The sequence below is a fragment of the Vicugna pacos genome, chromosome 6, assembly GCF_048564905.1.
Source record: "Vicugna pacos chromosome 6, VicPac4, whole genome shotgun sequence".
Lineage (NCBI taxonomy): Eukaryota > Metazoa > Chordata > Mammalia > Artiodactyla > Camelidae > Vicugna > Vicugna pacos.
The window spans coordinates 54073857-54083944 of NC_132992.1; the positions used below are offsets into that span (position 1 = coordinate 54073857).

General features: G+C 37.8%; 1 protein-coding gene across 2 annotated transcripts in view; it reads left to right on the forward strand.

Annotated features, from left to right (window-relative positions):
* The window catches only part of GNG2 (G protein subunit gamma 2), a 114844-nt gene extending 106579 nt beyond the window's left edge, over positions 1 to 8265 (forward strand). For both annotated transcript variants that reach the window (XM_031679044.2, XM_072963056.1), the window contains one exon: positions 7448 to 8265. In XM_031679044.2, coding sequence (XP_031534904.1) covers positions 7448 to 7576 — 129 coding nt within the window. In that variant the 3' untranslated portion in view covers positions 7577 to 8265. The remainder of the gene's footprint in view (positions 1 to 7447) is intronic.
* The last annotated feature ends 1823 nt before the right edge of the window (positions 8266 to 10088 follow it).

The window sequence follows — 10088 nt, forward strand, 5'->3', positions numbered from 1 at the left end:
AGTCTCACCAACCTCCAACCAGCCAAGGAGGCTTGTCTTCCCTGTGTCAATCTCCAGGACTGGGGTCCCCAGTGTCTAGCTCGAACCACTCACTCCCCAAGGAGGATCTCTGCCCCTGCACTCTCCTCTTTCTTCTGAGTCCCCTCCCTGGGGCACAGGTCCTGATTTGATTGCTCTCTTCCCTTCCTAACCAATTCCACGTGGATCTTTCTTTTCAGCCTTGGTTGTAAAGCACTCTTTCTGCCAGTTTCCAGTTAGCTTTCAGTGAGAATTGTTCCACATGTAGATGTATTTTTGATGTGTTTATGAGAGGAGGTGAGTTCCACTTCCTCCTACTCTGCCATCTTGATCTCCTTCAAAATTTGAGATATTTTTGGAAGAAGAACCTACAGGATAGAAAAGGGAGAGATTGCCTAGAGTTATTGGGGAAATCTTCACAGAAGAACTTAGGGATATGAGATGGGAAAGAAGCTGTATGCAAAAATATTAGCAGGGATAGTCAGAAACAAGAAGATTCACCAGTCAGACTATTGCTATGACCCATTGTAAGGTAAGGACAAGGATGATGGGTTAAAAAGAGCATTCATAAAAATTAAATCAAGAACACTGAGACTCATGACTCGGATACTCACAAGCTGTGACAACCAGGGCAAACACCTAAGGAAGCCTCAATTCACATGTTAAAAATGAGAATAATAATAGCTTTTGACCCATAATATTATTATAAAGATTAAATAAAATACTGCATGTAAAGTGCTTAGCACAGTTCTGACATATAGCAAGAACAGATAAATATTAGCAATTATTCTAATTACTGCTAGGATTCTGACATTGTGTTGAACCATCACCCAATGGAGATTGCAGTCTAGTTGAAGAAACGTGATAAAACACATTCTCTATTTTCAGAAGGAAATTGTTCAGAATCAAATGTCAAATGTAAGATATAAGCAACTGTAAGCTATTAAATTTTGCCCAGTGTAGTTCCTTCTGTACCAAGATTCTGAAAATTCTTGCCACATATTTGCATGTGAGCATTGCTAATGAGTAGGGACAGTGCTGGATCTCTTGTTGACAAGTAAATTCTAGATATTATTATTGTTCAGTCTCTGCTGCTTGCAGCTAAGCTTCTGTTTGGTGTAATAGTGACTATGGCTCAAAAGAGTTAAAAAAAAAAGCAATTGAGATTCTGAAAGCTTGTTCTTTGCCTTCATTGAGGGAAGTTAAGAAACGAACAGCCTGTTTCCTTTCATTCCGTCATAATAGCATTTCATAAAATGCACAAAGAATTTAAATCAACCTTTGGAACTAGCCCTACATTTGAGTAATTTATATGTAGATGATTGCGGCTTAATGGCAAAACATTAAGTTTCAAGCTCTTTTTCTGCTGTGTGCTATACTATATAACTTTGAACCACTCATGCAATGTGCTGAGCTTAAATTTTTCATCTGTAAAAGAAGGATAGCTATTCCTACCTCAGGACTATTTCGTGTACCAAAAAAGAAAACTTAATGTCTGGAAAAAAATAGAAACGCAATAAAAATATTTTATAAGCAAGTAATGCCACTTAAAGAGTGAGAATTTAAGCCAAAACCTGTAACAAGAGACTAAGAAGGCCACTATATAATGATAAATGCATCATTATATTAAAAGCATATAACAGTTATAAATATATACACACTCAACAGCAGAGCACCTAAATATATTAAGCAAATATTAACAGACCAATACAATTATAGTAGAGGAATTACCACCCCACTTTCAACAATGGATAGATCATCCAGACAGAAAATCGATAAAGAAATGTTGAACTATTCTTCAGAGCAAATGGACCTAACAGACACATACAAAACATTCCATCCAATAGCAGCAGAATACATTATTCTTAAGTGTACACAGAACATTCTCCAGGATAAGTCAAATGATAGGTCATAAAACACGTCTTGGCAAAATTAAGAAGATTGAAATCACACCAAGGATCTTTTCCAGTCACAGTTGTATGAAACTAGAAATCAGTAACAGGAGTAAAACAGGAAAATTCACATGTAGAAATTAAACAACACACCTCTGAACAACCAGCCAGTGGGTCAAAGAAGAAATCAAAAGAGAAATTTAAAAAATCTTGAAATAAACAAAAAAAGGAAACAACATACCAAAATGTATGTGATGTAGCAAAAGTAGTTCTAAGTGGGAAGTCTATAATGATAAACACCTACATTAAGAAAAAAGAATGATTTCAAATAAACAACCTAACTTTATACCTCATGGAAACTAGAAAAAAGAAAAACCAGCTTAAGCACAAAATTAGCAGAAGGAAGCAAAAAACAAAGATCAGAGCAGAAAAATAAAATAGAAACCATAAAACAACAGAAAATATCAGGAGAAACAAAGAGCTGGGTTTTTTTTTTAAGATAAAGTTGACAAACCTTTAACTAGATTAAGAAAAAAGAGAAAAGACTCAAATAAGTAAAACTGGAAATGAAAGGAAAGACATTACAAGTGATATCACAGAAATACAAAGATAATGAGCTTACTGTGAACAATTATATGCTAACAAATTGTATAACCTAAAAGACGTGGATAAGTTTCTAGAAACATGCAACCTACCATGACTGAAACATGAAGAAATAGAAAATCTGAACAGGTCAATTATTAGCAAGGAGATCGAATCAGTAATCAAAAGCTTTCCAACAAAGAAAATCTCAGGACCAGATAGCTTTCCTCATGTATTCTACCAAACATTTAAAAAATTAATGCCAATTCTTAAACTCTTCCAAAAAGTTGAAGAGGAGGGAACACTCCCAAACTCATTTTACAAGGCCAGCATTACCCTGACACCAAAGCCAGATAAGGACACTACAAGAAGTGTAAACTGTAAGTCCATATCCCTGACAAAATATGAATGCTAAAATTCCCAACAAAATATTAGCAAGCAAATTCAGTAGCACATTAAAAGAATCATACACTGCAAACAAGTGAGATTTATCCCTGAGTTACAAGGATGGTGAAATGTATACAAATCAATAAACGTGATACATCACGCTAATAGAATAAAAGATAAAAATCATATGATCATCTCAATAGATGCAGAAAGAAAATTTAACAAAATAAAACATCCTTTCATGATTTAAAAAAAAACTCTCAACACATTTGGTATAGAAGGAATGTACCTCAACATAATAAATTCTAAGTATAACAAGCCTGCAGCTAACAACCTACTCAATGGTGAAAGATTAAAAGCTTTTCCTGTAACATCAGAAATAAGACAAGGGTACCCACTCTCACAACTTCTATTCAACATAGTCTTGGAAGTTCTAGCCAGAACAATCAAGGAAGAAAAAAATAAAAGAAAGACATCCAAATAGTAATGGAAGTAAAATTGTCTCTGTTCACAGATAATATGATCTTATATAGAGAAAATCCTAAAAATTTCACCAAAAAACAAAACAAAACAAAACAAAAACCCTGTTAGAACTAATGAATTAATTGAGTAAAGTAGCAGGATAAAAAAATCAACATACAAAAATCACTTGTGTTTATATACCCTAAGAATGAAATAGCTGAAAAAGAAATAAAGAAAATCCCATTCACAGTAGCATCAAGAACAAAATACTTAGGAATAAATTTACACAAGGATTTGAAACATCCATACTCTGAAAAGTATAAGATCTTTGATGAAAGAAATTAAAGAAGACATAGATGGAAAGATATACTGTGTTCATGGGTCAGAATAATTAATACTGTTAAAATGTCCATACTACCCAAAGCCATTCAGTGCAGTCTCTATCAAAATCCCAATGGCATTTCTCACAAAAATAAAAAATTTTAATTATAGCATTCATATGGAACCACAAAAGACCCCAGATAGTCAAAGCAATCCTGAGAAAGAGGAACAAAGCTGAAGTCATCCACTTCCTAATTTCAAACTATGTTACAAAGCTATAGTAATCAAAACAGTATGGCATTCAATATAGCCCTATAGAACAATGGAACAGAATCAAGAGCCCAGAAATAAACCCTAGCATATACCATCAGCTAATATTTGATAAAGGAGCCAAAATGTTTAATAGGACAAGGATAGTCTCTTCAATAAATGGTTCTGGGAAAATTGGATAATCACATACAACAGAGTGAAATTGGACCCTTGCCTTATTTCAGACACAAAAACTAACTCAAATTGGATCAAAGGCTTCAATGTAAGACCTAAAACTGTAAAACTTCTAGAGGAAAAGATAGGGAGTAAGCTCCTTGACAGTGGTCTTGGCAGTGATTTCTTGGATATGACACCAAAAGCACATGCAAAAGAAGCAAAAGTAATTATGTGGGACTACACAAAACTAAAAAGCTTCCACACAGCAAAAGTCACAGTCAACAAAATGAAAAGGTAACCTATGGAATGGGAGAAAATATTTGCAAATCTTGTATCTGATAAGGGGTTAATATCCAAAGGTATTTATATTAAAAAACTCACACAAGGAAACAATCTGATTAAAATATGGGCAGAGGAGCTGAAGAGACATTACTCCAAAGAAGACATAAATGTTTAACAGGTATGTGAAAAGAGAACTCAACACCACTAATCAGGGAAATGCAAATTAAAATCAAAATGAGATATCCCTTCACACTCATTTCTAATGAGCAATAACAAGTGTTAGTAAGGATATGGAGAGAAGGGAACCCTTGTGCACTGTTGGTGGGAATGTAAATTGGCCTGGCCCACTATGAAAAACAGTGCAGAGTTTCCTCAAAAAATTAAAAATTACCATAGGGTCCAGCAGTCCTACTTTTGCTATATGTATGTATATTTATTTGTTTTCATTTTTATTTTTATTTCATAACTATACATATATCAAATCAGGATCTCAAAGAGATGCCTATACTTGCATATTCATTGCAGCTCTATTCACAATAGTCAAAATGTGGCAACTACCTAAATGCCCATCTGTGGATGAATGAATAAAGAAGATGTGTTATATATTTACAGTGGAATATTATTCAGCCATGAGAAAGAAGGATATTCTGCCATTTGCAACATGGGTGGACTTTGAGGGCATTATGTTAAGTGAGATATTAGAGAAAGATGAATACTGAATGATGTTACCTATGTGTGGAATCTAAAAAAGCTGAACTTATAGAAACAGAGTAAAATGGTGTTTGCCAGGGCCTGAGGGTTGAGGAATATGGGGAGATGGCAGTCAAAAAAAATATACAAACTTTCAGTTGTAAGATGAGTAAGTTCTAATGTACAGTCTGTTGACTGTGATTACAATACTGTATTATATACTTGAAAGTTGCTAAGAGAGTAAATCTTGAATGTTCTCACCACAATAAAATGAAAAATAATTATGTGAAGTGATGGAGGTGTTAACTAACCCTCCTTTGGTAATCATTTGACAGTATAGAAATGTATCCGATCATTACACTGTAAACCTTAAACTCACACAAGGTAGTATGTCACATATCTCAATAAAACTGGAAAAAAAAGATAAATAAAAATGATCTATAAAACATGATTTATAATTTTAAAAAATTGTGACTTTTACACAAATATACTGTACTGGGCTGAATAGTGTCCCCTAAAGTTGATGCCCACCTAGAACTTTAGACTGTTACCTTATTTGGAAGTAGGGTGTATGTAGAGATAATCAAGTTAAGAAGAGGTCATACTGGATTCGAGTGGCCAGATCCAGTGACTGGTGGGTAGAGTATTTGGACATAGACGCTGAGGAGAATGCCAGGTGAAGACAGACACCATGTGAAGGCCATGTGAAGGTGGAGTCAGAGAGTGGAGTGATATTGACAAGCCAGGTTACACCAAGGATTGCCAGCAACCACCAGGCTCTAGCTGAGGATCTTGGAACAGATTCCCCCCTCAGAGCCTCCAGTAGGAACCAACCCTGTTGACGCTTTGATTTCAAACTTCTAGCCTCTAGCACTTACTGTGAGAGAATAATTGTTGGTTATTTTAAGCCACCTAGTTTGGGTTTTGCTGAGGCAGACAGAGGAAACAATAACACACATATCAATACCTGTACCTCTTTATATCAGTCAGGGTAGACTAGGTTTTGCTGCAGTAACAAAAGGCCCTCTCCTCCCATTCTTGGGGGCCTGTGACAACAAAGATAAACTTCTTCCACCACGTGTCCATTACAGTCAACTGCCACTCCACATCATTTTACCTGCAAGTAACCTCTACCTGGAATATTGCCTCTATCTGGTCTGAGACAAAGGGAACATAGAGTCCAAAAATCCAAAGATTAATGGGATTAGAAGATGCAATTGATTCTCATTTCCAACCAATAAACTATAAAGTCGAAAAGCCTTTAAGTGACAAAAGTTCTAATCAACTCAATCCTGGGACAAGGAACAAATCAGAAGGATGACCACTACGTTTTATTAAAACCTCTGAATCACCTAAGGTTGGTTCACAATAAATTATTTCAGTTGGACAAAGTGGCAAAGGGAAAAGAACATGGCACACTATGCATTGGTTGTTGAAGCTTCTGCCCCAAAGTAACCCACATCACTTCTGTTCACATCTCGTTGGCCAGAGCAAGTCTGGTGTCATTGTGTGGGTATGTGTAATCCTCACAGAAGGAGGGGCAGTGAATCTTTTTAGCAATAATACAATCTCCCCATTCTTAACAGAGGATTATCTTTTCAGTAGTCACTTCAAGAGGCCATTGTACTAGTACGCTGATGTGGAAAAATTTTGGAGTGAAAATTCCAGAGCAAGTGTATTATGTCATAGAAGAAACTGACTATTGACTTCATGGTTTTTTGACCCCAAATGGATCATCCACTTAGTTCGCAGATGTGGTTACAAATGACTTGTCATTTATTTCCCAAAATTAAATCTGCCCTAAGCAGTGAAAATTTGCTACTGTGGAGGAAAGGTACCCCAGGCGACTCCCAACAAGGAGCGACAAAAATGTGAGAAATGGGAAAGAGGAGATCAGCATGGCTTTAGGCGTCCCTAGCACAGTTCCTGAAGAGAGGGGCACAGCTCCAGCATGACAGCAATGCCTAGAAAGCTTACTCTGTGCCAGGCACTAAATGATTTACGTGGATTATCTCATTTAATCCTTGCTGCCAGGTCTGGGACCAGGATGAGGGAAGCGACCCACCTGGCACACAGAATTTAAGGAGACACCCACTCTAGGGGCTGTACAACTATGGTGTTGATACTTGCATGGCCCTGGCCATGAGCGCCTCCTGCAGTGTGGTGCCCTCCGTGCCTCCCTCACCTCACCCTAATCACGGATCTGCTTTCAACAATCCTCCCTTCTTCACACATGAGGAAACAGAGGCTTATGGAAGATGAGCATCTTGCTTCGCTTGAACCTGGGCAGTTGGACATCCAAGCCCGAGCCTTGACTCACTGCGCCTGCACCAGTGCTTTCGTCGGTGCCTGGTCTAAAGTTTTGGTTGTTTTGTCGTCTTTTCCAGGTGTCCAAGGCAGCTGCAGACTTGATGGCTTACTGTGAAGCGCATGCCAAGGAAGATCCCCTCCTGACGCCTGTTCCGGCTTCAGAGAACCCATTTAGGGAGAAGAAGTTTTTCTGTGCTATCCTTTAAGTCTTCGAGTGGGGCCTGAGGAGCCTCGGGGCTCCAGGGACACTGATGTAGAGTTTTTAGCAAAGTGGGCGCCTTTCTAGTCCACAGCATTTAAAGAGAGGGAGGAGAACCATCCTGGAAACTCCAGGCTATGCATGTTTAAAGAAGTTGATCCACACCCCGAGTTAAGAGATCTGATGTCTGCAGAGCTGCCTGGAGGAGGGGAATGTGTAAAGATAAAATCGGTGTCATTTCTTTCCCGCTCCCTCCCCAAACCTTATGTTCCTGCTTCATATTTAAAAAAAAATAAAAATTAAAACAGACAGCTGTACTGAGCTAAGATATGTATGACCTTGGAATGAATATTGCCTTTAGAATACCCTCTGACAAGCTGAGTCGTCCAGTGTCGCCGCGGTTCGGTGTAATGGCATTGATGTTTTGTCGTTGTGCCTTTTTCTTTTTCCCTTCTCTCCTGCCCCTCCTTCCATCCCCCACCCCCATTAGAGTAGTGAAGGGATAAGGCTGGACTTGTGTGTAAAACTGAACTCCAAGGATGATCACCCAAAGGGTTTAGGGAGATGTTCCCCGTGGTTTATCCTCATTGTAATAATAACAGCAAATGCCGGTTGTCTGTGTTCTTTTATCACTATTCCTAACATTTGTACATGATAGCTTTGATTCTGCAAGTAAAAGTAAATCCTGTGTTGTGACTGGTGCTTTCATATATTTGTGACAGTTTTTGAGTAATACTGCATGAAAATGTCCCTATGTTACATCCATTCAGAAGTTTCGTTGTTTTACTATAAAGTTTGGAAAAGGAATGAGAGACATGAAGCTCGGGAGGAAAACACTCAGTATCTTGGAAATTGAGGTTACTTCAGAGCCTTAGCCTTGCCTAAAATACCTCCGAGTTAACGGTTGAGTCAACGGTGGCCTCCTCGATGTATCTTCCAGCATCCAAAGCATTTTGATTTTATTCAGGACCCAGGGCAGCCCAGGTAACGCCAAGCAGCAGAGGCAAGGATTCACCCTTAGTTGGGAAATGCTTTTGTCGCAGAGTAAGAGCAAATTCGTTTTCCCTGAATCACAGAAATTATAGACTGAGGGAAGGCTTTGTGTGCTCTTCTTAGCGAGAAAGAAACGTGGCCCTCATTCGTTGAAGTAGCAGGAGAAATATCCGAACGACTCCAGACTAGCCCCTACTCTCAGTATCCCGGCTATTCACCCACCAGGGAGAAGGGGGCAGGTGCCGCCCCGCAGCAGCTCCACCACGAAGGGTTCTAGTTTTGTTTTTGCCCCTGAGATGGCCTTTGGTTTTCACTGAACAAAAGTTTTAGTAGAACCTTTGCTTTGTTTTTCTCCGCTTTATTAGAGTCGCTCTGTCTTTATTTACAACGCCCTTGCAACTTGAGTTCTCTCTCCCCAAGAGATGATGTTGAAAGTGACATTTCTTTGTGGCTCTTTCCTCCACCGGTAATGGGAGGCCCTGGAAGTCCTTCTCACTTTTTTCTGTGTCATTCCTAGGCAAATGAGGGCTCTTTTACAGCTCCTTGTTTGCTTCGAAATCCCAAAAGTCCATTTCTGAATTAATTTTATTCTCTTTCCATTCTCTTCCTCCCATTAAAAAAAAAAAAAAGGTGGAAAGGAAGGGAAAAAGGCTTAATATGCCAAGGACAGATCTTGAAACAGACTTGATTAATATTTTCCTTAGCTCCTTGTATGAGCATAATGGTAAAAGAATCAATACATCCAATTAAAACTCATGCCTAGGGAGACACTGTGAAATGTATGAATGCACTTCTGTAACCAGATACTTCTGTTCAAACCTTGGGATTTTGTTACAGTCATGGGACACTGATGAAGATTTAGAGGGGAAAAAACCTTGGCAGAGTATTAAACTACGGTATTGTACCATTGGCTTAGTAATACTGTGGAATCAGTTAAAACCCAACCACGTTTTTCAAATGAGCCAAAATATGAATGGAGTATGTGGTCACATAAAAACAACTGTGAATAAAGCACCCTTTGGTGGTGATGAAGGCATTATTATAAGACCCTGATGCTTTTCATAATCCATAATCCATTTATTTTTCTCAGAAGGCCTCTTTGTATTTTCATGTAAATCTAGATGTTTGGAGCAATTAAAATGGCATTAAAACTTTTAAGAATACAACTCTGGTAATTAAAAGTTAAGGAAGTTCCAAATTGCATTTGACCTTGTTTATCAAAGGGGAAAGAAGGCAGAAAATACACAGCCATCAGATATTAAGTTTAAGAAAAATGTGTTAGCTTTTTCATAATTTCATGTCCTACTTTATGGAATTATAATGCCAGAGTTTTTATATGAGATTTGACTTACTGGTAGTTTTACTTGTTAAGAGGGAAATAACTTTTTGATGACTTATGCCTCTAAAGAGTTTTAATTCTTTTAGAAATTTTACAATCATTTTCACCAGCATAATCTTATCTTAAAGGTTAACCAATAGGAAAACTTAGCTCAATCATTCAAGGCCCTAATTTATGTATGTAATAT